General features: G+C 34.3%; 3 protein-coding genes and 1 long non-coding RNA gene across 6 annotated transcripts; 1 reads left to right on the forward strand and 3 right to left on the reverse strand.

The window, feature by feature from the left end:
* Positions 1–60: 60 nt before the first annotated feature.
* Positions 61–1,609, reverse strand: PRPS20 (chloroplast 30S ribosomal protein S20). Its single transcript, XM_078297438.1, has 3 exons — positions 1,387–1,609; positions 1,120–1,310; positions 61–449 (listed from the first exon to the last, which is right to left on the reverse strand). Exons 1-3 carry the CDS (start codon positions 1,520–1,522, stop codon positions 195–197), a joined length of 582 nt encoding a protein of 193 aa, XP_078153564.1. The 5' UTR covers positions 1,523–1,609; the 3' UTR covers positions 61–194.
* Positions 1,610–2,723: 1,114 nt separating this feature from the next.
* Positions 2,724–4,441, reverse strand: LOC144548249 (uncharacterized). The gene is made up of 3 exons (XR_013509313.1): positions 4,194–4,441; positions 3,842–3,942; positions 2,724–3,039 (listed from the first exon to the last, which is right to left on the reverse strand). It is a non-coding gene; the product is annotated as an uncharacterized LOC144548249 (long non-coding RNA).
* An 11,834-nt stretch (positions 4,442–16,275) lies between these two features.
* On the forward strand, positions 16,276–21,001 carry LOC144548469 (glycosyltransferase-like KOBITO 1). 2 transcript variants are annotated; one of them, XM_078297142.1, is made up of 11 exons: positions 16,282–16,759; positions 17,071–17,220; positions 17,330–17,382; positions 17,492–17,600; positions 17,721–17,855; positions 18,110–18,154; positions 18,555–18,742; positions 19,214–19,355; positions 19,567–19,613; positions 19,965–20,052; positions 20,446–21,001. In XM_078297142.1, the coding sequence occupies exons 1-11, from the start codon at positions 16,418–16,420 to the stop codon at positions 20,689–20,691; spliced, it is 1,545 nt and encodes a 514-aa protein (XP_078153268.1). In that variant the 5' UTR covers positions 16,282–16,417; the 3' UTR covers positions 20,692–21,001. The 2 variants fall into 2 exon arrangements, with proteins under 2 accessions (XP_078153269.1, XP_078153268.1); XM_078297143.1 differs by lacking the exon at positions 19,965–20,052 and having other exon boundaries at positions 16,276–16,759.
* Positions 21,002–22,116: 1,115 nt separating this feature from the next.
* On the reverse strand, positions 22,117–26,421 carry LOC144548470 (NEDD8-conjugating enzyme Ubc12-like). Of its 2 annotated transcripts, XM_078297145.1 has the most exons (8): positions 26,233–26,421; positions 25,855–25,969; positions 25,679–25,727; positions 24,777–24,885; positions 24,490–24,568; positions 23,685–23,801; positions 22,936–23,063; positions 22,117–22,352 (listed from the first exon to the last, which is right to left on the reverse strand). In XM_078297145.1, exons 2-8 carry the CDS (start codon positions 25,912–25,914, stop codon positions 22,325–22,327), a joined length of 570 nt encoding a protein of 189 aa, XP_078153271.1. In that variant the 5' UTR covers positions 25,915–25,969; positions 26,233–26,421; the 3' UTR covers positions 22,117–22,324. The 2 variants fall into 2 exon arrangements, with proteins under 2 accessions (XP_078153271.1, XP_078153270.1); XM_078297144.1 differs by lacking the exon at positions 25,679–25,727 and having other exon boundaries at positions 26,233–26,415.
* Between the last annotated feature and the right edge of the window lie 1,355 nt (positions 26,422–27,776).

Below are 27,776 nucleotides of genomic sequence, written 5' to 3' on the forward strand. Positions count from 1 at the left end.
ACTGTCAATTAATAACTGCTGAACTTCAGTTGCTTTTTTTTTTGGTATGTGGCAAAACTATTGTGAAAAGCTGAACATTGTTATGTAATTTAGCCTAAAAATTTGTGCAAAAAGATAAAACGTACAGAACCCACAAGCATTTTGCAATTAAGTCCTTCCCAAGGAAACAAAAAATGTTCACAGTAAAATTAAAATCATGCTGAGACCGAAGTAGGGGTAGGGTTTTCAGTGGCAGCAGCAGGATTGTACCAGCCACGGTAAATTAGTAGGTCCCGCTTGCGCCTTGCCAGCCTGGACTTGCGGTGCGATGCGGTGTTTTTGTGAAGAACACCTTTCCGAACCGCCTTGTCTATTTTTGAGTATACAACTGATATCATTTTTTCAACTGGGAGCACATCATCTGGTGTTGCATCCTTTTTCTTTCTCAGAGCACCTAATTCCCATACCACCTACATTAAACATAGCAAAGAATGTTATGGTTGCCTATAACAACTTCAAAAATCACAGACTCCCCTGGAATTCTTCAGTATCATTTATATACCCCTTAAAAGTGTGAAAAAATATTACCTATTCACCTCCATTATAGCAATTATGATGAATAGCTAAAGCAGACAATATAAATGTTTCCAGTTGAGCAATTTTATAAGCAAGCACTCGTGCAATTTTATCTCAATTAAAACCAGTGTTGTAAAAAACAGCCCTTTAGGTCGATTAATCGGCCGATTAATTGTTGGTGGCGACCAAACGGACACATATTTTCCGACTAATCGGCCGATTATTCCCAATTATGGCCGATTATTTCCGATTAATTGCTTGGCGGTACCCTATCCGTCCGATGAGTGCATACCATTATTTAAAACACTGATTAAACTACTTATATTAGACTCAATTTAGGCAAAGCTAACCTAAATCATCCTCTTCAGTTCTTGCAAATTTAGCAAAACTAACCTGAAATTTATTCCAATTATGTAATGAAACCATTAGGTAGAGAAAAATTAACACTCATATCATAGTTATCAGTCAATATAGTATTTGAATTTGACTAAATTACTACCCAAATCCTATGTCATAACCAAATAATTAAAAAAACATAATGTGTTCCTAAAATAAAATAAAGACCTTGCGGGTGCGGGTACGGATCTCAGACTTGCGAGACCTGTTCCGGAGCCGCCTCTTTGCATTCTGGCGCAAGCGCTTTGCTGCTTGATCGGGTTTCTTTTCTGTACCCGTACCTGCTTCGCAAACCACCAAAGCACCACCCCTTCTCTGATTTGACTTGTTAGATAACCTCAATGTAGAAGGAAATGCACCTGCACCCAATAATTAATTTCTTTCTGTCACCAATTTCTCATTTACCACAATTTACTAATCCTGTGCACTGCGTACCTGTCTGGAGAGAGAAGAGAGAAGCACTGAGGGATCGGGTGCGGCAGGAGAAAGAGGCGAACGAGAAGTATCGATTGGCATTGCTGGAGAGAGAGAGAGGCGTGAGGCCGCAGGGAGCGAAGGAGAGAGACGCCATGGATTTTCTTCAGTGAGCTGTCCAGAGCTCTATCCGTTTTCTTATCTAAACGCAACGACGAGAATTTTAGACTGCTCAAAGCGTTCACCGACTCTTTTTGAAACTAGACCCTGAAAATTACTTATTAGTCAAGTGATACATGCAAACAAATTAACAAAATTTTGGGTGGATTTGTAAAAGTTGTTTTAGGTGGGCTTTTAGTATGGAACCCTTGACTACTGCCTCAAATTTAATTTTGGGCCTCCATTTGGAATAACTGGACCCGGCCTCCAGTTTAATTCATTTTTGGGCTCTGAGACTTTTATTATTGGTCCCCTTTATCTATTTATTAAAAGAGGATGCTCCAGTATCATAAATGGATAGGGCTGCACAAAAAATTCGTAGTTCGTGATTCGATTCGAGTTTGATTCGAAAAAATTCGTGAAAATTTTGATTCGAAATACTTCAAAATTAATTCAAACCAAATTCAAACTGAACCTGGTTCGTTCGAAATAAGTTCGCAAACTATTATAGTTTGAATCTCAAAGTAACGTGAACCGTTGATTTCCGCTGATGATTTATGTTCGCTGATGACTTAAAAGTTAAAACATAAGGCCGCCCAGCCATAAATTATAACTTGTAAGTCGTAATCATCGCTCTTAGTTCTAAAACCCTAGACGACTTTCATCTGTCGCTTTCGGCGACTACGATCACTCTTCCTTGTCGTAAAAAAGTTCGTAAAAGATTCGAAATTGAGTTCCTCAAAAATTCGATTCGAAATTAATTCAAACTAAACTTAGATCGAAATTAATTCAAATCAAACTCAAACTGGAGTAAGTTCGATTCGGTTCGATTCGTTTGTAGCCCTATAAATGGAGGTCGAGAGCGTACTAGGCTACTAGCTAGGGTTGTCAACGGGTACAATGCGGGTCGGATAAAAACATTTTCATATCTGTATCCATTAAATTTAGAAAATTCTTATAATTGAAAGTATTAGGCTTTGTTGGTAGTTAGAATGCAAGGTTGAATACTTGGAAGAAAAGGATCTACTTGATAAATGGTTAGAATAAGGCAATTACTGGAGGCAAATTAAATTAAAATTAAGGACACTTGGTGCTTATATAAGGCCTTGTTATACTTCTTGAGATTAATCTTGACCTTGTTATAGGCTAATCTGGCATAATGTGCTTCAAATTGAGGCTTAAAAGAGTGCTAAAAAGGTAAAATTCATATTCAATTGCATAATCGGATTCGGTACAATAGTTGCCTTACATTGGCGATGCTGTAAGAGAGAGTAAATTTGGAAAAGATACACTGAATGGCGCTAATTAACCGCGCACTGCCATGTCAGCAACTAGCTGCTGACATCTGTAACAAACTCTCAACCGCTGCCACTATTATCGTCTCCGGTTGCTGGAGCTGCACTGATCGAGTTGTCCCCACCTGTAAGTCAGGGCGCTCCTTTAATATTTCGGTCCCGGTCTCCCTGCTTGGTCCCACGCGCAGAGCCTCAGGTTTACTTAGCAGGTTGACTGTCCCTTTGCCCGCCGTCTCTTTCAAATAGGGGTGTCAATGACACCCGTTTACCCGTTTACCCTACCCGTATCGTATTCGATAAGACGGGTATGGGTAAGGTTTTTTTTTCGTTAGTTTATTGGGTATGGGTATGGGTAAATATTTTTTTTCTTTAGATAAACAGGTATGGGTACGGGTAAAGGTTATTTCGTACCCGTTGGGTAATGGGTAATTATATGAAATATATTATATATAAATATATCAATATTATATCCAATTTATTTATTTTTCTTCTTTTCATATTGTTGTATGCTTGTATCAACGCTAGAGACATATATATCAACGAATTCATTTCCTTGTTTTCTTCCTTATTCATCGTTATTGCCTTTTTTCTCAATTCTACAAATGTAAATATTCCATGTTTCAAAGAAAATATATTCTCACCTTATTTTCTGGCAATAATGTATTGTTTGGTTTAAATAAGTAATCCATTAATGTCAGCTCATGTGTTAGCGTCTAAATTTTGCATTACATGTCAGCTTTTTCAAAGTTATACTATGAATATATATATTTAATAATTGAATGAGATGAAATGAAATGTTAGAAGAAAGAATGTAACAAATGACAAAATTGACCATATGCTGTCCGAACCATTATATTGGTATTTTCGTTATTCGCCCACTACCGTTTCGTTACCCGTTAATCATAACAGGTATGGGTAGGGTAGGGTAAGACAAATTCTTAACGGGTACGGGTAGGGTATGGGTAATGTCAATTCTTAGTGGGTATGGGTATGAAAATGGTTCCACCCTCCCCGTATCATACCCATTGACACCCGTACTTTCAAACCTTCCTCCCCAACGGCTACGTTGACCAAGTCCAAATTAGCCTCTTTCTTCCCCATTTTAACTCCTGATCTTGACAGTCTGCTATATTTGAAATAAAATGTTTTTTGGTTATTAATGTAAGTTCTAGTCGGCAATTAGCCACTAACTTTAAAAAAATATTAATGGTGACAAAATTTCAATCACGAAATTTAGTCATGTGCTGCACCAAGCTCCAAATTGATGCGAAATAACGCCAAAAATAAGGAATTCAAATTTATCACGAAAATGATTGAATTAAATCATGAATTGAAATTTTTTATTATTAAATATAGAGGTGAAGGAAATCGAACCCGGTTCGTCTGGGTAAGCTGTTACCACTGATTGGTAAATGGACAGCAGAGAGCAACCAGCCATGTCGCCTGACATCATGGGCCCGCAGCACATGTATATTCCGCCTCTGTACTCGAGTGGCGAATTTGTGCTTCACTTGAAAAACACCAAATCCTAGAACGCAAGGAATAACAGAATTTAACAATAACAACAAAAGCAACAGAGAGGGAAACAACTTGAAGGCCATGGCACTAACAAATTAAATGCCTTCCTGTAGGTATATATGTTTCATGAAATTGGAGGGGAATAGAGAGAGTTGGTGGGAAGAGTTGATGCATGGTCATATAATATAATTTAAAGAAAAAGAGTCGGTGGGAAGAGTTGATTGATGCATGAATAACTTAAATCATAAGCAATTTAATCCTTCTTAATTTTAATTTTAAGGAGCAACCTAAACTAACATGAAACAAGGGATTAAAATGTGAAAGTATGCAAAAGTATGTGAGACTATGAGATGAGACAAATTAATGACAAAAAAAATTCTTGCTAGATTTTAATGGATCGTTTAATTCATACATTTTGGGGATTTTTTTTTAAATAGAATTAATTTTAATGAATCTAACAGAATAAGCACAAAGGAATTGGATTTTATTAAAAACAACTATACCGAGACAAGAAATTGGTTGAGGGAGAAACGTATTTTCTCCACCGATCTTACGGATCAAACCTGCTAGGCCAACCTCTTTTAGAAAATACATACCTAATTTTCAAATTAAATTATTCACTTGTTGATTGAAATAGTATATTAGCTGAAAATGCTGCAAAATTCTGCAATTTAAATCCCATAATTCTTTTTCCCCCCTATTCTAAAAGGAACAAAATATGAACTTAAATATGCCATTTAATTTCTTGTTGCAGATTTTGTACAAGAATCAACCGAGAGCGCAAGTAACACAGGAAAAGATAATATAGCTACGAAAGCTTCCATGCTATGTGTCCTACCCCTTGAGACCCATATGACACAAGCTCAAGAGGAGATTGCAAAAAGGATAGCTCGAAAATCTAAAGCTTCCATGCTATATGCCATACCCCTCGAGACCCATCTGACACAAGCTTAAGAGGAGATTGCGAAAAGGATAGCTCGAAAATCTAAAAAGATAGGGCGGACACAAAATTTTCGTCAAGGGGGAGAAAGAAAATATTAAAACGGGTTTAAATAGCTAATTGGATTTAAACCCATTAACTAATTAGGTATTCGATAAAAAAAATAATGTTTTAACTTATACTTTTCAATACTCTGTCTTGTAATTTATAATTATTTAACCTATAATTCTAATTATCAATCATTCAAAAAAAATTAACTCTAAATTTAACCTGAATTACAAATTAAACATCTAGAGAGAGATTTTTTTTTCAGAGAGTATAAATCAATTAAAATGTTCCAATCTACACTAAAATTCAAAATCTAGGAGGGAGAGCTGCCCCCTCAACCATGTGGGTCCGCACCTGAGAATAGTCACTTGCTCATTTGCTCGTTAAAATCTCGACTTCAACCGATATTCCAAGTAGGGATTGTGTATTGGTGCATACGCATTTTTTCTATTGTCACCGATACAAAAAAATTTATGGCTTGAAGTAAGAAAATTACATATAAATATCTACCGCTGTTGAAAATAAAGAAGAAAATCAAGAGAAATGATCTCAGCCGCACATCATAGATCAAAGGGTCAAAATAGGAAATAAACCTTTAGTGCAAAATAATAAACGGTAACTGTACACCGTATCCATTTACGGTAAAAAAGACTCCAACGGTAACTTGGAGAAAAGTTGTATAAATAGATTTAGGACTTGTAATAAATATGTAGAAAAAGTTTAATAAGAATATTCTCCTCAGAAATCATAAAAATCAACATGGTATCAGAGCCTCAGGCTTGATTCTGATAATATCCGATAATCCCCAATATTCTGATAATCATCCAATAATCCCTCAGTCATACTCATTAACAGAAAATTCTTCACAAGCAGTGCAAAATGGATCAATGGGAGCAGCAATCCTACGAGGCTACCAACCCATCGAAACTCACTTCGCAATTGCTAAATGGTACGAATTATATATCATGGGCCAAATCAGTCTCTATTACCCTTAGTGGTAGGGACAAAATTGATTTCATCACAGGAGATAAGGCAAAACCAAAACCGTTAGACCCAAATAAACCAACTGAGGTTGAAAAACTAATAATTCGAAAATGGCAAAAAGAAGATCATACAGTTATGTCTCTGTTATATGGGTCCATGGAACAACAAGTCATTGACTTGTTTCTCCAAGATTGTGACACATCTCAAGAACTGTGGGAAGAAATTCGAGCCTTTTACGGGCAACAAAAAAATCACTCCCATGTTTACCGCCTCCATCTGGAAATCCAACAAGAAAAGAAGGGAATCAGAACCCATATGGAATACCTAGCCTCTCTCAAAAAGAAATACGATGAACTCAATGTTTATCGACCATTCACAACAAACGCAAAAGAACTCAAAAAACGAAAAGAAGAGGATCAAATCTTCTCATACCTTACCGGCCTTGATTCAAGCTACGAGGTCATTCGGTCACAGATTATTCGAGCACCCGAGCTCCCTACCTTCTCCGAGGTAGTCAACCAGATACAACGCGAAGATTCACTTCGGGAGGCTATGGGAGGTCCACAAGTCAGCCACGACGAGGGACACGAATCCCATGGCCATGCCGTAAAGTTTCCCCAAAATCACCGAAACCCTAGCTCTCAAAATCACCAAAATTGGCCACAGTCGAGAGAGGAGAAGTGAGGAGGGTCACAAGGCCGAGAGGTGTTACTTTCTTCATCCAAACCTCCGGCCGAAGTGGTGGATTGAGACCGATTCAAAGAGAGGCGGAGGAGGAAACTGGAACGAAGAGAAAAAGAAAGGAAAAGAAGGGCTCATGCGTGGAGGCTTCTCTGTCTCAACCAAAGAGACTCTTTTAACTCAACCAACTGAGTCAAGTGAACCGGGTTCAATCAACCAAGGAGCTGGCGGGTCAAGCAGGTCAGGGGATCAAATGCAACAGATCCTTCAGCAATTATCCGCGTTGCTCGCTCAAAAATCTGATAGCTCATGTGGTATTGTATCTCACTCAAATAATTTTAATTTATTTAACCAAATAATTGTTGATAGCGGTGCAACCGATCACATGTTTGGAAATGAAAATTTTCTTGAAAATTTGACAATACCAAAGAATGACCAATATGTAACCGTAGCAAACGGTATGAAAGAAAAAATCAATTGCTTAGGTGAAATTATTTTGAGCAATAAAAAAATTAGTAACGTATTATATTTAAAAACCTTTCCTATAAATTTACTTTCGGTTAAAAAATTAACACAAGATTTTAATTGTAATGTAATATTCTCATATGAAAATGTAATATTTCAGGACCGGGTAACCGGGGACAAGATTGGTGAAGGGGTTCTTAAAAATGGACATTATCTTTTGGATTTAGAAAAATTAAATTTTTGTGCCTTGGCAAGCTCAATTAATTATGATAGATGGCACAAGAGACTCGGGCATCCCTCCAACAAGATTCTAAATAGTGTTTTAAATTTTCCAAACTCAAGTTGTATTAATTGTGATATATGTAAGTTGGCAAAACAAACGAGACTTCCCTTTTCACTATCCACTAGTAGAAGTGAAGCCTCGTTTGATTTAGTCCACTCCGATGTATGGGGTCCGGCCCCAATTAATTCGTATAATGGATTTAGGTATTTTGTGATATTTATTGATGATTTTTCAAAGGCTATTTGGTTGTATTTACTTAAATCAAAAGATGAGGTATTTATGTGTTTTAAAGAATTTCTATGTCTTGTAGAAACTCAATTCAACGCTAAACTTAAAATTTTTAGGTCGGATAATGGAACGGAATTTGTAAATAAAAATTTTACTAATTTTTTTAAAGAAAAAGGAATTATACACCAAACAACTTGTGTCAACACTCCCGAACAAAATGGAGTGTCGGAAAGAAAAAATAGACATTTATTAGAAATAACACGTGCATTGTTGTTTCAAAATAATGTTCCAAAAATATATTGGTCGGATGCCATCCTTTGTGCTACACATATAATTAATAGGTTACCTAGTGTTATTTTAAAAAATAAAAGTCCAACCGAAATTCTTTATAAACAAAAAAAGAATCTAGATCACTTGAGAGTTTTCGGGTGTGTATGCTTTGTTCACATTAAAAGAAAAGACAAGTTTGATTTTATGTCAAAAAAAACTATATTTTTAGGGTATTCACCATATAAAAAAGGCTACAAATGCTATGACCCAATAAATAAAAAGGTATTAATATCTAGAGATGTGATATTTTGTGAAGATGAACCATATTTTAAAAAAAGTGAGATTAATAATAAATCACTTGAGAATAACCAAGTTAGACCAATAGCACCTCTCTTAGATGATTTAGATTTCATACCTAATGAGGAATATGAAAGTGAATCAAATAATCATGAAGAAAAAATAAATAATGAAAATAGTGAGGGAGAAGAAAATGATAACAATAATAGGGAGGAAGAAGAAAATACAATAGTTAGAAGGTCCTCAAGAGTAACCAAACCATCTACTAGACTTAGAGATTTTGTAACCTATACGGTACAATATCCAATACAAGAATTTGTATCATACAAAAATATTTCATCCGAATATAATGCATTTCTTGCTTCTATTGAAAAAGAATTTGAGCCGAATAGTTACCAAGAGGCAATAACCAACCCGGTATGGTGCAAGGCCATGGAAGAAGAATTAAAAGCCCTTGAAAAAAATGAAACTTGGAAAATTGTTTCATTACCCAAAAATAAAAAACCCGTTGGATGTAAATGGGTATATAAGACCAAGTTCAATAGTGATGGTTCCATAGAACGGTATAAAGCGAGATTAGTGGCCAAAGGATATACTCAAACCTATGGTATAGATTATAACGAAATATTTGCACCGGTGGCAAAAATGAATACAGTTAGAATTTTATTTTCTATTGCGGTAAATAATGGTTGGAACCTATACCAAATGGATGTAAAAAATGCTTTTCTTCAAGGAACACTTGAAGAGGAGGTGTACATGACACTACCACCCGGCCATAACATGAAAAATTATTCTAATATAGTTTGTAGGTTAAATAAGTCAATCTATGGATTGAAGCAATCTCCTCGGGCATGGTATGGCAAACTTAGCTCATATTTAATTTCGTGCAATTTTAAGATTAGTAGTGCCGACCACTCCTTGTTTACCAAAACCGAAGAAAAAAATATAACCCTTGTATTGGTATATGTAGATGACTTGATAATCACCGGAAATAATTTTGAGGAAATTAAAAAAATCCAATCCCAATTAAAAGACAAATTTGACATTAAAGATCTAGGATATTTAAAATATTTTTTAGGAATAGAAGTGGCTTTTTCGGATAAAGGTCTCTTCATTTCACAACGAAAATATACTTTAGACTTGCTAAAGGAAACCGGTAAACTAGGTTGCAAACCGGTCTCTACACCAATTGATACCAAATACAAATTAAATACCGAGGATGGTGAACCATTAGAAGACATAAACCAATTTCAAAGACTTGTAGGAAAATTAATTTATCTCACGGTAACACGTCCGGATATTTCATTTTCCGTAAGTCAAATTAGCAAATTTATGCATTCACCAAGAACGCCTCATTTGGAGGCCGTACATAGAATATTAAGATATTTAAAAAGAAATCCCGGAAAAGGAATAAAAATGGAAAATAATAATTCTAACGAAATATGTGGCTATTCCGATGCAGATTGGGCCGGTAGCTTTGATAGAAAATCCACCACCGGCTTTTGCACATTTGTAGGCGGGAATCTAGTCACATGGAAAAGCAAGAAACAAAATGTTGTGGCTCGATCTAGCGCGGAGGCAGAGTATCGAGCCATGGCATCCACCGCAAGCGAATTAATATGGATCAAACAACTACTTAGAGACATGAGTATTGAATTTGATCAACCTATGAAGATGTATTGCGACAATAATTCCGCTCGACATATTGCATCAAATCCGGTATTTCATGAAAGAACGAAGCACATAGAAGTGGATTGTCATTTCATTAGAGAAAAGGTCCAAGCCAAAGAAATCGAAACACCGTTTGTGAGAAGCAAAGATCAATTAGCGGATGTTTTTACCAAAGGGTTGGATCCAACACATTTTGAAGATATCACTAGCAAGCTAGGATTGTATGATATATACACTTCTAGCTTGAGGGGGAGTGTTGAAAATAAAGAAGAAAATCAAGAGGAATGATCTCAGCCGCACATCATAGATCAAAGGGTCAAAATAGGAAATAAACCTTTAGTGCAAAATAATAAACGGCAACTGTACACCGTATCCATTTACGGTAAAAAAGACTCCAACGGTAACTTGGAGAAAAGTTGTATAAATAGATTTAGGACTTGTAATAAATATGTAGAAAAAGTTTAATAAGAATATTCTCCTCAGAAATCATAAAAATCAACAACCGCATATGAAATCAGATGATACGGACTTAACCAATTAGGCTTTTGGAATAGAATGGAAGTGACAGTTAAGACCCATTTATGGGGAACAACAGGTAACTACCGAATTATTTATTGAAAATTACTTAGACCATCTATCTTGTCAAGTCTCAAATGACAAGTTAAACAAGGTACTCAAACAATGAACGGGGTCAGGATATTGACAGCATTTTAAAAACTGCGCTGTCTTTACCCATAAAATATTTGTTCCTAAGAAAATAAGTTTGCTCTTATTACTCAACAACAAGTAAAAAAAATTGAACATGGCACACCAACACTTGCTTTAATGGCTTCCTATTCCTCTTTAGACATGGTTTTGGGTTTTGAATCCTCTCGCTTTCTCTTTTTAACATCAATAGTTTTGCAAGAACCAAACCTGGCGCTGCTCCTGTAAACTTGGTACCAGCTGATGGTTGGCCTATATCAGGTTTAGTGACTTTGCCAGATTTCATGCCTCTTCTAGAATCACCCATTTACCTAAACAAACTTCAGGAATAAAAGGGACTAATAATTAATTTTAGCAATAAACTAAGTTACTGTGACAAAAGTAAATTTTTTTAGCAATAAACTAAAGCAGCAGAATGATCACGGGACGCAATTGAAACATTATAATATAAAGAAAAAAGTCATACTTGATGAAAATTTGTTTTAGAAATTGCAATTTCAGCATCCAACAGATGCAAATGAAAATCAAAATGTATTTTTAGATACCAGTACACACCAACTCTAGCCTAGTAATTCAAAATGAATTAATATCTCTGTTTTTAAAGTTCAAAAGGTCAATCTGAACTGTTCAACATGATCTTCATATGAAAATGTACATGTAAATTAAATATATATATATTTTTAGAACTTTTCGTACAATTGTTTTTACTATTTTTTCAACATAATCTCCATAGTAAAAGTTATTTTAGGTGGGCTTTTATTATCCTAATTAAATCAATCTGACTCCAATTTATTGCAATTTGCGATTTGTATGGAGCCCTAGACTCCTGCAACAAATTTAATTTTGGGCCTCCATTTCGTACAACTGGACCCGGCCTCCAGTTTAATTCATCTTGGGCTCTGAGACCTTTATTATTGGTCCCCTTTATCATTTAAAGACGCTCCAGTATCATAAATGGAGGTCGAGCAGGCTAAGTATATTGACAGTGTAGTTTTCTCTTTATACAACGCACCAATCATATAAAATACGTCTTTCATTTATTGTGAATGCGCTGTATGAAGGACTAACTACTCTGTCAATATCTTTACCCCTTGCTATATAAATTTGTGATTTCTCAGCAAAAAGCTTTGTTTGATCTTCTCTTTTCTAGACCCAATCAATGGCGCCATTGATTCCCAATTCATCTCCGAAGCATCGCGTCCTTGCTTTACTCACTTTGCTCCCTCTCTTTCTAGCGGGATTCGCATTCATCCTTCAATGGCGAGGCAATGCCAAATTGAACGCGTTAGATGATTCTATTAGGCGTAATGCCGCATTTCCGACAATGGAAAATTCAAGCCCTTTCTTTTCATCTTCTCCGGTGCACGCGTCATTTCCTTACTTCCGTGAGTTTAAATTTGGGATTCAAGCAGATCCCAAGTCTAAGGTAAGTACATCTTTTGTTCTATTAAACTTCAGTGAGAATTTTTTTTTTTTCCAAGTTCTGAGTTATAATGATAATATTTGATTGAGGCATTTACAGTTATTTTCTCAAGCTTATCGCTTTACAAGCACTTACGTTACAAGGACTTACGTGATAAAGTGCAAACATTTTATATGCAACATAGATCAAAGTGTAAGGTTTAGGTGCTATGAATAGCATATAAGACATTTCGTGTTGCAGTCTCAAAAATCTATCATATAAATTTTGAATATCGATCTAAATAACTCAATAAATTAGTTATATAATGAACTTGTAGAATACCAATTTTTACTATTTTTATAATTTATGAAAGATGACTTAAAAATAATTTTTTTATATTTTTAAATCATTTTTTTGTCATCTCTCATAAATTATAAATTATAAAAAATAATAAAATTTAATATTTTACAAATTTATTATATAATCAATTTACTGAGTTACTTAGATCAAAGTTTAAAGTTTATACGATAGATATTTAAGACCGTAACACAAAAGAGCCGCTATCCATAACACCTAAGCTTTATTCTCTAGATCAAATTCAGGAAGCGTGCTCGCTTGCGTTGGCGCGTTATTATTTAATGACAATTGCAAAATTATCAAAGATATTTTAATTTGTTGTTGAGGTCATAGGTTTGATTAAAACCAATTTTTAATTTGATTAAAAAGTGTGCTTGTAATTTGTTTTTTAGCGTATAGCTTAAAAGTTGGTTAATGAGTAGTTCACCTCCACAACCATAGTGACCTATGACAGGGTCCCGTCATTTAGAGCATGACAAGCGGACCCCACCTCTGCACAAATAATAAGAAAAGTTTCTCTAAAACTTTTTTTCTTCAGGACTAATTTATAAGATTTGTAAAATAACCAACTTGTGGAACAATGGATATGCATGTGGAAACGCTATCCTCTGCGGAGTTTTTCCGTGCGGTGCTGTGCGGCGCTTTTAATCTAGTCCGTTCGTTTCGGATCGGACGGACTGGATTAAGGGTTCACCAAATTTTGAGTTTTTTTAAAATTCGGGCAAGATCTGATCTGATCCGTCCGATTCGAAACGAACAGACCAGATTAAAAGTGCCGCACAGCACCGCACGAAAAAACTCCGCATAGAATACTTTTCCATGCATGTGAGTGTGAGGTGATAGAAAATAACATAATTTGATGCATGCATGAGAACCCTTGGTAAAACAATACGAGAGTATAATTTAAATTTCTTTTAAAAAATCTTGGACATGATAGAGATATTTTTTCGAGTGAGTATATGGTATTATGCATATCACATGTTGGTCCGTAATACAGCTTAATATTCGACTTTTCAAAATCCTAACGGTCGATCCAAACCGTTCATCTTGTTCTCTATATTAATATGTGTTTAGAGATCAAATTTTACATTTTTTGAAATTTTTTTTTGCTATTATTTTAGATTTATTGAAAATCACTTGATCTGAAAATTCTGGACCATCCAAAAATAGTGATTTTCAATAAATCTAAAATAATAGTAAAAAAATTTCAAAAAATATAAAATTTGGTATCCAAACACATATTAATATGGAGAACAAGATGAACGATTCAGATCGACCGTTATAATTTTGAAAAGTCAAATATTGAATCGTATTACGGACCAAATTGTAATATGCATAGTACCATAGACTCACTCTATTTTTTCTTATGAGGAGAGAAAAAGAACATATTGAAATTTGAAAGATTAACAATGAATATGCATGCGGTGAAATAAATTTGGGCTTTCTAAAATTTATTTGACAATTAAATAGGCTACGGTAGGAATAGGATCATGCTGATACATTCATGACAATAAATGTGAGGAGCTCATTAATTAATAAATAGGTCAGCAAGATTACGAGTAATTTTTTAAGCTTTCTCATTTGCATTAAGATTTGTGTGCTGTTCATCCATACAAATTTTGATAAATCAAACAATTGTTACAATTCTTACCTGACATCACACCGCCCTAATTTATCGAACACCTTTTTAGGGTGTTTATCGGTTCGGTTCGGTTGAAACCGAATCAAATTAGGCAAACTAAAGTTATAATTCGGTTTCAAAAATAGAACGGAATTGCATCGAAATGAATCAAAGTTTTATTTTGGTTTGTTCAATTCAAATCGAAATATATTATGTTTTATTTAAATCAATTGATTTATATAGACTGAAGTATAATAAGAAATAAATTGGGTTGTTAAGAAATAAACTGGGGCAATTCGGATCAAATTCATAATATATAAAAGTTCGATCGATTCGGTTATTTTGGTTTTGAATTTTTTTAAATTGAACAGAATCGAAGTTATAATTCAGTTTTAGAAAGCAAACCAAACTGAACCATTAAATAAAAAAAATCGAACCGTTTAATCCAAACTAATTCAGTTCAATTCAAAACCGACTAAACCGAACCCAATGAACACCCCTAACCTTCATTTTCATCCAAGACCGATATTTATTAAAAGGTGATGGATATATCCATGAAATGTAATATTCTCTCTTTTTGTTACCTACTTTTGATCGTCATATTGATATTCTCCTTCTTCTTTTTTTAAAGTATATTCCCCGTGCCATCATGCTGATAAAGTTATCATCATAAAGCGTCAACATCGATATCATTATCAATAATTACTACAATGAATGTTATTACTGTTTAATACTATTATTATGTTATTTTGCATTACTATTTTATAGTTATTATTTTGTTTTCTTTATTTTTATTCTAGTCATTATCATTATACTAGTCACCGTCATCATCAAAATTATCATTATTGTTATATTAACATCTATGATAACGTTTTAGGTTTTCATTTTGGATACCTTGACATGTGCGTTTATTGTTTCAATATAACATTGGAGGTCTTACCACTATTATTCCAAAAACAAACAAACAAAAACATCGATGACAACCATATATAACGATGTCGATGCTAACCTATATATGTGCAAATAAAAGTTTGCAAAAACAAATTATTCATACAATTAAATAAATTAAAATATATTTGAAAATTATTAAAATAATAATACAAATATTATTTCAACCTTATACAATAATACGCATAAACAAGATTGTCCTACGTAGATGGAACTGAAGAATACAAATTACAAATAAAAACAAGTTCGAATCCCTGAATAACTCAAATTGAATTTGAATCCAAACCGTTCAATTAGAATTCGCACAAACATTAACCTGATATCGATCGGACGGTCTGATTCAAACTCGAAAATTAAGTTACTTGGAAAAATTCGGATATCAGGGCGTCCTAATCAGCGGGTTCGCTGACGTAGTCTACCAATCACCGTCTCACGCGCAACCTCATGCAATTTGCTTACATTCCTTCCTTAGACCTGGTTTTTTAATACGTTCGTAAAGGTCAACGAGAACCTTGTACACAGATGCAGCAAAATCTTAATCTGTTTATACCGGGTCCAATTAAGAATATGGACTCTCTAGTGCTTCTATCAACTCTATACGCATTCTAGACTTGGTCTGTCGTTTCTTTTCACTGAGAACTAGGCCCTACATTTACAGCTCGAATGTTCCAGGTCTTAGTAGTAACATTACATGGACTAGGTTCATTATTGTCGTGGCATTACGCTTACTGAACATGGGACCCCCCCTGTTTATCTAACGAAACATTTGCATATCCAAGGTAAGATTAAACAATATTTCATTCCTCTCCAGTCTCCAGAGGCTAACTTTACGAGTCAGAATCCTCTGAAGTAATTCAAATTTTGTGCTTATATCCCAACCGTTCGATCAGATCCGGGCCAATTCGGTCGAGGTAAAATGTACGGATGACTTTAATATTCATGCTAAAGAAGATCGGACGGTCCAGATCTAAACTCAAAATTTGAGTTACCTCCTCAGGTCAAATGAATTCTTTCTTGACAGTTCGAGTTGAGGCCACTTTCGACCAAATCAAGCAGACAAGCAATGCAAATACCCGAAACTGAAAAGGGACGAAGAAAACAAGAATCGTTGAAACATCTCATAAAAGAAAATCATTTATAAAGAAACTGTCTTTCTCTACAATTCGATCCGAGCAAATCAATGGTTTCCCCTAACCGTTCATCTCCTATGCATCGTCTTCTCCTCCTACTCACTTGTCTCCCTCTCTGTCTTGCGATCTTTGCGTTCATCCTTCAATGGCGGGGAGATGGAGACTTGGATGATCCTACTGGACGCTGGCCCGGTCACCACTCTGCTGGTTTTCCTGGAATGGAGAACTCCAGTCCTTCGTCTGATACGGTTTCTGTAAAAGTTTCTTCCTCCTCAGTATCTGCGCATTCGCACTCATCGGATTGTGCGGAGATACTAGGGGGCAGTTCTAAACCATCTTTTCCGTACTATAGGGGGTGGAAGTTCGGATTTGAACCCGATCCCAAGCCTAAGGTTAGCTAGATTTGATACCAATTCTGAAAAGTTCTTTTCTTTTACCTTTTTGACCTTAGATGTGAGGGAAAGCAAGAAAAATATGTTTTGCATGCAATTAAGTCTAGTTATGCTTAAAATGCAAAGTCTTGAATTTTCAAAAAGGTCTCTTTTTGGAAATCTGACAGTTTTGCCCTTGAAAGTTACTCTTTGGCTTATGTTCTGGAATTTTGAATATTCACTCAAAGGAGCAATCTTGTTAAATAATTTTACACCAAAATATTCAAAAAATGGCCTAGAAATGAGTGTTTGTGTGTAAATATGTTATGCAGATATGTATCACAACTAGTACTTCAGCCGGCTTGGAGCAGATTTTGCCATGGCTATTCTACCATAAAGTAATGGGAGTTGTACAGTTCTTTCTATTTGTTGAGGGAAAGGCTGCGAAGCCTCAGGTCTCTGCTATTCTGGAGTCGATTCCAGTAAGTTGGCTGTTTTTATATCCAAGGTTTTTTGTTGTATATTATCCTAAATTATAATCTTGGTTTTTTTTTACTGATATTTTTCTATATGTATTCTAACATATTGTAGGGTGTTAAAGTTATATACAGAACTCGAGATCTGGAGGAGAAACAAGCAAGAAGGTTCTTCTTTAGTTCTTTTCTTGATTTATTGCTCTTACTTGTGACTATATGGAAATTAAAAATAATTACATGTATGTGATATAAATTCTTGGGCATTTTTTACCTATAGTCGAATATGGAACGAGACATGGCTAGCAGGGTTCTTCTACAAGCCGTGCAATTATGAGCTTTTTGTTAAGCAATCACTAAACATGGAGATGGCTATTGTTATGGCACGGGTATGTACATTCAATTTTTTTTATTTTTTTTATTTTTTTATGAAATACACTGGTAGTCTCCAAATTCTAAAATCTGTGTTAAGATATGTTACTTGTTATGTATTGAATAAAAACTAAAAGGAAGCTGGGATGGAATGGATAATCCATTTAGATACTGATGAACTGCTGCATCCATCGGGGGCCGCAGAATATTCTTTGAGAAGGCTTTTAGCCGATACTCCTAGTGATGTTGATATGGTTGTTTTCCCGAACTATGTAAGTATAATTTTTTTTTTTCCTTTTTAATAAGGTTGCTGTTGACCAATGCAAGTTAGTTTCGCAAATAAATAATTTCAAAAATCAAATAAACCAAGAAAAAGTAAAAATAATGGTACACGAACCATATATCGTGGGTCTGGAGTTTTCTGAACAGCATTTGAAAACGAGAATCAAATCCTTAAATTTCTTTTTCTATCCTGCTTTCAAATCGGAATTTATTCATGAGAGTTAGTTTTTATTTTGTATTACAGGAAAGTAGCATAGAGAAGGATGACATAAAAGACCCGTTTAGTGAGGTATAACTGGTCTCTCTCTCTCTCTCTTAAAACCTTGGCAGAAGCTAAGCTGGTCACTACTGGTACCAAGGATTACTAATTTTCTATTGGTACAGTGCTTTTCAGGGCTTTCATTGTTATCTGACTGTATCCTAATTACATGCTTTTCAAATGATCTTAAGCATTGGTTAAAGAATTAGATGAGAATCAAATAAATAGGCTAGTAGTAAATTTTAATTTAGTAATTGGATACTTCTTCCGTTAATCAAGGACATGTTTCCTACTTTTTACCGAGAATTTCATCAAGTTGAAAAAGAAAAGGTATCTTGCTAGATATATATTATGTCAGACCATAAACTGGTATATACCATAAGTGAATGAACACGTGATAATTTGCTAGCTTACTATTATAATATTATAGGTATCTATGTTCAAGAAAAACTATGATCATTTGCCAAAGGAGACGTACTTTGGAATGTATAAGGAAGCGACACGTGGCAACCCTAATTACTTCCTCACATATGGCAATGGCAAGTCAGCTGCCAGAATTCAAGATAATCTCCGACCTAATGGTGCACATAGATGGCACAACTATATGAAAAGTCCAAAGTATGGCCAAATTATTACTGTTGTATTTTTTTTTTTCTTTGGAGCACATCATTTTGTATTGCTTGATGCTTTCTTCAATGGTTGGATGTCATTTGCAAATATTTTTGTATCCCTGTAGTAAAAGAAACCCTTTGGCCCCATCCGATTATAAAAAGAAAAACAGTCTACATTTGTTTGTCTACATTTATTTGAGAATAATGAATTCAAAAGTTCTCCTTTTTCACCAATTTATTTACGAGGGCAAGTAGTAATAATTAACTGTTTTTGGCTATACTTTCCAAAATTTAACTTGAGTTAAAGTTTGAAATTTACTGCATAAATGAGGATAAATTGGCTCACTTGGTGCCAGATTTTAATGAACTATTGGAATAACACGCTCAATATCTTTCCTTGAGCTTTTACCAAAACCTGTATATAGACCAAATGTGATACCAATTCCTTTCCAATTTGATTATCTCTGATTTATTGTAGGGAGATAAAGCTGGAGGAGGCAGCAGTTCTACATTACACGTACACAAAATTTTCAGACTTGACTTCTAGGCGTGATCGATGCGGTTGTAAGCCAACAAAAGATGATGTTCAAAGATGCTTTATGCTTGAATTTGACAGAGCTGTAAGACCTGAACCATTATATTTAATCATTAACTTTAGATTCTTTCGTTGTCAAGTTTTTACTAAAATGCAAACCCCCAAATCATGCTACAATGGTTGTTTTTTTTGTTTAAATGTTTTGTTTTGTTAATTAGATTTGCTCTGGACCACTCTTGTATTAACTGGTACCGGAAGATATAAATGTATAAATATATTCATTTTCTTTTCCACAGGCTTTTATTATTGCATCCACTGCAACTGAAGAGGAGATGAAAAACTGGTACTATTTTATGTTTTCAACATTATCATGTATATGAAGTAATCCGTTGCCTCCAAAACTCGGTTTCTTCATTGGCTTCAAATATAAGTTAGGCATCAACAAATCAATTGATGTGAAAATTCATGATATGAATAATTTCTGGACAAATTTTCCATCTCTTGATGTCAATTAATGGGGAATAGAGATCTCATATACTTTAGTTTATGATTTTAATTATATTTTATCACGTTTAAATGGAGGGGTGATGTATGATTTAAAATGAACATGGATCCTTCGTATATCAACCATACATTTTAAATGTGCAATTAAAAGATGAGATGAGATCCTTTAGGTAACATCTTTTTTTTTCAGGTATAATGACCATGTTGTGTGGAACGACAAACAATTAAATTTGAAGCTTATCAGAAAGGGTATATTGACCCGTATTTATGCGCCAATGGTATTTTTTTTTCCCAGTCAATTTAATTTTGTGAAAAAAAAAGAAGAGATCTCTGGTTTGGAATTGTGTAAGGCTAACAAATTACTAAGTAAATTTCCCCGCTGCATGAACCGAATTAGTACAAACCGGGACCAATTTATTATGCTAATGGAAATGGGTATATGGAACACATTTTTCTGCATTGATTCTAAAACAGGAAAGAGAAGTATTTTATGTTCGTAAAAATTATTATGAGATTTTTTTTTTTTTGCATATATCGAGCTCATAATTGAGGCCTTCTTTCATAATTATAATATATAAAAAAAAAGAGTAGGTTTTCTTGGGTAAAATATTATATTTGTTCCCGTCTACTTGTTTGAATTCCTAATATAAGGTGAATATTCATTTAAACAGTCAATTATTCAAGGATTGCGCGAGTCGGGTGTTTTTGCATCTGCCATAGAAGAAGGCCAACCTCGCTTAAAACAAAAGCTTGCATTGGCTGAAAACAAGACCGAAAGCCCCATATCAAATTCTACTGGGTCTTTTTTGCAAAATTCATCTGCAAGAAGGGTATTGGAGGTAAATGAACTTATGCACAGTGCAGTTCCACCCTTATCACCACCTGGATTCGGATCAAGGATACCAATTATAGCCTGAAACTCTCTAGTTTACCCTAGAATTTCGTCTTGTGGTTTTTTCATTTGTATTGGTTTTCTTGATTATTTATCTGACCCAATTCAAGATTTTTAACATACTTGATGACGTTCCAAAGATAGGTCAGAGGGGATTTTTTTCTAGCTTTTGCTGGCACATTTGGCAGAAATACACGATAGGAATCAGGTTGCAAACCATTTTTGTTGTGTAATAGAATAGAGGTGGCTGTATAGAATTAATTTGCGTGGAGACATTTTGTAGTCATGATTCTTCAATGTTTAGATTCATTTATAGTGATCAAATCATTTGTGGCTTACTTAGAAAGTGGTTATGTTATATATACGAAAATTTTATGCTCATGCATGAATAGTGATGAACCAATAGTACTAAACTTATTAGAATCGACTTATATGCATGTATTCTGGTGAAAGTAGTTGCAATCTTTGTTGCTAAATAAAAAGGAAATCCACATCACTAAAAGAACTGTTTTTGCCTAATTTTAGCATGAATTTTTTGAATTTGATGTTATCTTAACTTGCTTATGATTGTAGTAAAGACAGTAGGAATGAAAAGCATAAATCTGGTACTGTTTACAGTGATTCTGTGTACCTTATATTTTGTTAGGCTACTTTTAGAGGACATTTATTGCTTTCTATCATATGATAAAAGAGTTGCTTTGTATTAGTTAAGCATGAAGTACACTATATTGGTCTATTTTTCCGTAGTAAAACTTGCTATAAATGAACTTTGGATGCTTGCATTGAAGTAAATCTAAACTGACAAGTAATAAAAAAAACTTTGCTCATATCGTGATGACATTTCAGATAATTTTGACCCCTGTGATTCTGTCATTAATTGAGACTAAATAATTAGAAAATAAGGTTGGTTTCCTATTGTTTAATGACACTTCCAAAAAAATGGGACATGTACGTCCAGCACTCCAGCCTCTATTTTGTTTACATATTTAATTCTGTATTTAGTATCTATGATCTAAAATTACAAATAGTGGTCACAAAGTTCAATGAAACCATATGAATTGAGTGAAGGACGATCTGATCTCTAATTGGAGCTGTCTGATTTGCATCAAGATGCATGCACACTTTATTTGCACAAAAGTTGCCTATGAATCTTGATGCAAATTGGACAGCTCCGTCCTGGTATCAGACTGAATTTGGTCTGATTATAACAAAGTGCGTATCCTCTGGGATATCTCATATTTTGTGCAACCGACGTGTTCGGCGATTATTTGGAGATAGCACAAGGGCCAGTATTATTTAACCTTTGAGATTCATGCAGAACGTATTTTAAAAAAGTTACGCAAAATATGAGATATCTCAGAGGATGCGAATTCCATCAGACGGACCCTCGATTCCATGAACTGAAACTACGAGTAAATAGAATAGTAGGCCATGAAAAATCCGGAACTCATGCTACACAACAAACCATTAATTTCCCAGCATTTCCAATATTTGAGCATCAATGCAACAAATCCATAGATCACATACAATACAATCCCACCTCAGAAATTGCAAAAGTATATTCAACTTGCATCATCATCACACAAACCATCGGTTTCCTTTTTCTTTTTGTTACACCAATGGTGTTATAAATCATATTTCACAACACCCGAAAGACTTCACCGAGTTGGAGGTCCGAAAAGACACCTGAAATCAGACATAAATTAATTTAATGAGCGGAGAGATGAGACACCTTTTGTACTACATCAGTGCACCTGGTTTAATAACAGCGGATGTATCAGACTAGTAAGATACGAAATAGAAGGAAACTGAATTACGATTGATTTTATGTTTGATGCATTTACTTAAATTTACTTGGTTCACCATCAATATTTGCAACTAAACACCAAACATGGCAAACAAGCCAAGAACTACAAAAAAATGATCCTACTGACACAGCTACAATTCGAGCTGGTTTATAATTATTTCGAAGTTTTGATCCCAGAATTGTCATGTATCTCAATTTTCACTCTTTCATCGAGAGACCAAAAAAGCAAAACATCAAGCTAAAGGGATCTTTTGCAAATTATGTACAATATTTTATGCATTTCCAAATAAGCCCCAACACATCGTACCAAAACAAGTCAGGTTGTTTGCAAAACACATCTGCGGTCTTAGTTGCAGACATGAGATATGCAGGGTTTGATTTGCAAAAAAAGGAGAAGATTTGGGACAAATCTGGAAAAAAAAACTTGCATATAAATTAACAAAACAACTACTAGAGATATACCTCGTGAAATAGGTCTGGCCCACATATCCACCGGACATGGCACGTCTGACATTAGATTCAAACAGCTTGGGGTTTTCTCTCAGCACTGCTGCAGCTTCATGATTCAATGGATCCTCATCATTTGGTTGCTTCATTTTTACAAAGAGAAAGAAATCAGATGCATGAGCCTACTTTAAGTGTTGATCTGAGGGAACTCCAAACCCACTTGGTCCAGGATAGTACCCATTTTTATAAAGTCTAATCCCCTTAACTCAAATTTTTTAGTTTACATCCCGACCGTTCAATCTGCTCTCGCACGAATATTAAAGGAGCCCCATGCATTCCACCTCGGCCTGGATTGGCCCGAATTCTGATCGAACAGTCCGTATTTGGGTTACTTTAGGGGATCCGGACCCCAATTTTATAAACCCTCATTATTTTTCTTAGCAAGAGGAACAACTTCATGTCTATGAAAACCTCAAATATTACATAAGCTACAGCATAATGAGTGAAATATCTGGAAAACCCCCACAACAGATGAAATTAAGTATCTCAATGCATAGCAAGATGGCCCAAACAACCCTTCTTATTACAGTAAACAAACAGGATGAAAGCAAAGGGTAGTTTGTATCTTTGAAACAACTACGAAGAGGCTTTTGTGATATTTTATTTTTCTAGTAGAGCACACAGGTGATATATTGAGCTTTGTTGGTGCACACGAAAATTTTCCCCTTGAATAAAAAATAAAAAAAAACAATATACAAAGTTACCGAGAAAAGAAGATTGAGTCCATAGATAACAGTGTTTATGCTGAGTACAGGTTTCCAATCTTCACGCAGGATGTTCAAGCACACATTCCCTTCTAAGTCAATATTTGGGTGGTAAACCTTCAATTTTGACAAACACACAAATAAGATGATGATGATGATCAGGGGTGGAACTAGAAAATTTAGATAAGAGCTGAAAGGTAAAATGCATAATATGTGAAAATACATAATGAGTGGTTACTGGGATTTGAACCAAGTCTCCACAACCACTAAAATGAAATTCTAACCACTATGAATCTACGATACAAGCACACATTATGAGGGGCACTGAACTATATAGAAAACTGAAAATTCAATTAAATTTCAATATACATGATTAAAATTTTAAAATCATGAAATGAGAAAATATCATCATAAAACTCTGACAGAGGGATAAGAGAAAAATGGCCTGATCAGGATAGTACATGCAATTATGGCAGAACTTTTACCAGATCAGTTATGAAAAAAACCCTAATTAACCCTTCTAGTGCAGCCAAGCCTAGATGCAACCCAATCTCATGTCAATTACCCGTCAATTTAACATATATGGTGTCGATTAACCTTGTTATTCAATCAGATTAGCATATTTTGCCTTGTCTTAGCCTCTATTATCCTCAAACCGCAACTAGGCACAGAACAGAAACGGAAAGGCAAAAATAAGAAATACATCTTAAATTGCTGAAACAAGCAGTCGTAACATATCATGAGGTCTTACAACTATATGGCCAAAATAGCACAGTCAAAACAGGGTAGGAGTAAGCTTTAGTACCTTGGTCTTGCACTTAACCTTAGGTGGCTCATGAGGATAAGACGGCGATACTTGGAAGGTGAAGGTAAACATGCCACCGCTACAATAAATTTCAAGAAAATGTTACAATATTTGGAATTGCTTAGAAAACAAAACAGGAAAAATTGCATTTAAACACAAACAAACCAAAAGTATAACTTCACACAACTTGCATTGAATTCTCTGAAAAAAAATGTTTATTAATAGACAGTGTCTGTTGGGATAAAGAGGCACAGAGAGAGAGAGAGAGAGAGAGAGAGGAAACATACAAGTAATATCCCTCATCAGGACGGATGCTAATCTCAAAGTTCATCAACTCATCTTTTCCATTTGGGAAACAAATGGAGGTGGTGTTTGGAAGGTTAAGCTCGCTAATATCTGACATTGAAAGCAAATTACACAAAATAAGTACACACCTGAATGCAAGTCAATTACAGTACGTAACTATGTATAATTTTAAGGGATATAGATACTTGGTCATTTGAGTAGAAACTTTAACTGTTACATACCCTAAAATTGACAAACAGCCCCAATTTATCTAATTAATGCTGCTTTTGTTTGATTAACCCTTGTTCTACAGCTGTTCAATCACTAAGATTTAAAGAGATTTAAGTTTTAAAAGAGAGTTTTAGTGAGAGAAAGGGGGGGGGGGATTCATGGAGAGAGTACAAAAGAGAGAAAATAAGGAGGGCAAAGGAACTTCTAGAAAGAGAATCCTTTAATTTATCATTAACATGCTCCATTACAAACAGTATGAACTCTTATGTAGGCTTGACATTACTAACAACAATAAAACTACCTAATATTAAAACTTGCAATAAAACAACATAAAATCAAAACAAACTGACAAAGCTAACTTTAATTGCAAAAGCCATCTAATTTAACAAAATAAATAAAACCTAAACCAGACTTGCAACGCCTCAAAATTCTTATGTGGCTTAAATCAAAGCAACAAAGAAACAGCCTAGATTAAAACTTTGGAAATAGACTATAAAAACAAAGCAAATAAAAAGCACCAAGGTTTCCATAAGAACCTCCAATATCCCTCGATCAACTGCCTAACCAATCAACAATGGGCATCAGACCTAAGCTTGAATCAAATGACTTTAACCAAACAAATAAGATCAGAATCCAATCAAATTGGACTCAAATTTAAACAGAATCAACATACCGCAATCTATGAAATCGACAAGAAGCCTGGCTAACTTTTTAGCTAGTACCTAAGGTTTAGAGATTTAATTATTTCTGAAGGGAAAATATCAAAAAATTATAATATTTCCACTCATGCAACAACAGCTAGTTGTTTAGTTTCATACAAAAGCAAAATAAAAAAAAAATAAAAGATACCTTTGTTAAGACGCAATTCGCCGGCACTTTGTTTCTTGACATTACCTCTTCCAACTGCATTTGCTGCTTCTTCCCTCTTCTGTCCTTTTATCTTAAATAGGTTTATCATTATTTCCTTTAAAACAAAGAAAACAAAAATTAATAAACAAAATACACAAGTCGAATAGTTAATCAGACTGTTACTCAATTTTACTAAAAACTCCATGCAATTGCCACAAATAAACACTAATTTCAGAGAAATCAAAACTAATACAACACAAATCAAATTAAACGCTAAGTTTTTAGCTCCGTTACGGTTAGGGTTTGGGATTAATTTAAGAAAACCCAGTGCAAACGAGAAGAGATGAGAAAAGTAGAGGTGAGATCAATTTCACATACCGATGAATCACTGAAGCAAGATCGGAGAAAACAATGGTGTGAGAGGTAAGAGAGCAAGCTTTGCTGAGAGAGAGAGAGAGAGAGAGAGAGAGAGAGAGAGAGAGAGGGGAAGGTAGAGAGAGAAAGGGGGACTGGGGAAGGAAAGCAATTAAAAGAAGCAATTGAAAAGAGAAGGTCGGTATTATAAATGCCAAATGGTAAATGCGGTATTTTCTAGTTTTATATGGGGTTTATTGTAATAATATATCGAATTTTTTTCATAAATCATAATTAATGAATCGAAAATTAGGAAACCAATATGATTATTTTTTCTTTTGAAAAAACACAAGGACCGTATGGTCCCCACGGTCTTCAAAATTGCATTTCTCCAGACCGTAGGGACCATACGGTCTTACCATTTTTTTTTTATAAAACAGAAATTAAAAAAAAAAATTATTTTTTGCATTAAAATATTAGAAATATTGAATATATTTCTTTGAAAATAGATGAAATATAATATAATTTGATTTATTAGAAAGACTGCAACAAATAATTCGGATCAATATTTTTCAGGTCGGATTTTTCGCGGCTGTAAGAAAAATTAATATATTTCTTTATGTGTTATTGGAAAAAAAATAAAAATGCTTAGATTCTGAGTTATTGATCCCGGTTCAAAAGTCACTTCTAGGTAATTCAGAAAATATTGTGATCCTTCTAGTACATTTAATTTATGAAAAGTTGTATCTATTTTTGAAAAAAAAAACAAAAACTTTAAGTTATTTAATGATTGTTATTCAAAAGAATTCTCAAAATAGATACAACTTTTTATAAATTAAATGTCCTAGAAGGATCACAATATTTTTTGAATTACCTAGAAGTGACTTTTGAACCAGGATCAATAACTCAGAATCTAAGCATTTTTATTTTTTTTCCAATAACACATAAAGAAATATATTAATTTTTCTTACAGCCGCGAAAAATCTGACCTGAAAAATATTGATCCGAGTTATTTATTGCAGTCTTTCTAATAAATCAAATTATATTATATTTCATCTATTTTCAAAGAAATATATTCAATATTTCTAATATTTTAATACAAAAAAAAATTAAAAAAATTATGTTTTATAAAAAAAAATGGTAAGACCGTATGATCCCTACGGTCTGGAGAAATGCAATTTTGGAGACCGTAGGGACCATACGGTCCTTATGGTTTTTCAAAAAAAAAAAAAATAATCATATTGATTTTCTAATTTTCGATTTATTAATTATGGTTTATGAAAAAAATTCTAATATATCAAAGTATCATTAAAGTATTTGAATTAAAAGAAATATGAAGGGTCCTGTTGATAATTGTCCATAAGAAGCGTGTAAAAAGTCGCTGCGTACGGTATCCGTGTAAATACAGAGGAATAGAGATTTTTGACTGGCGGGGTTTATACAGAAATTATTCCAGATTATTTGAATTAAGAGTAGGGATTCAATTTTTTTCTTTGTGATGTCTAATTATATTTTATATTTTTGAAATTTTTTAAGTTTAAATACTAAATAGTGAATTCAAACCGTTT

The sequence above is a fragment of the Carex rostrata genome, chromosome 33, assembly GCF_964058835.1.
Source record: "Carex rostrata chromosome 33, lpCarRost1.2, whole genome shotgun sequence".
Lineage (NCBI taxonomy): Eukaryota > Viridiplantae > Streptophyta > Magnoliopsida > Poales > Cyperaceae > Carex > Carex rostrata.

What these genes read in the sequence shown, in the direction of transcription:
- PRPS20 (XM_078297438.1), bottom strand. Translation starts at nt 1,522, where the DNA reads ATGGCGTCTCTCTCCTTCGCTCCCTGCGGCCTCACGCCTCTCTCTCTC. An exon ending in TCTCTTCTCTCTCCAGACAG is followed by an intron (nt 1,311 to 1,386) that starts GTACGCAGTGCA and finishes TATTGGGTGCAG; the next exon opens with GTGCATTTCCTTCTACATTG. An exon ending in TCCGTACCCGCACCCGCAAG is followed by an intron (nt 450 to 1,119) that starts GTCTTTATTTTA and finishes TGTTTAATGTAG; the next exon opens with GTGGTATGGGAATTAGGTGC.
- LOC144548469 (XM_078297142.1), top strand. Translation starts at nt 16,418, where the DNA reads ATGGTTTCCCCTAACCGTTCATCTCCTATGCATCGTCTTCTCCTCCTA. An exon ending in TGGTTGTTTTCCCGAACTAT is followed by an intron (nt 17,856 to 18,109) that starts GTAAGTATAATT and finishes TTTGTATTACAG; the next exon opens with GAAAGTAGCATAGAGAAGGA. An exon ending in TAAAAGACCCGTTTAGTGAG is followed by an intron (nt 18,155 to 18,554) that starts GTATAACTGGTC and finishes ATAATATTATAG; the next exon opens with GTATCTATGTTCAAGAAAAA.
- LOC144548470 (XM_078297145.1), bottom strand. Translation starts at nt 25,914, where the DNA reads ATGCAGTTGGAAGAGGTAATGTCAAGAAACAAAGTGCCGGCGAATTGC. An exon ending in CGAATTGCGTCTTAACAAAG is followed by an intron (nt 25,728 to 25,854) that starts GTATCTTTTATT and finishes TCTAAACCTTAG; the next exon opens with GTACTAGCTAAAAAGTTAGC. An exon ending in TGTCGATTTCATAGATTGCG is followed by an intron (nt 24,886 to 25,678) that starts GTATGTTGATTC and finishes TTTCAATGTCAG; the next exon opens with ATATTAGCGAGCTTAACCTT.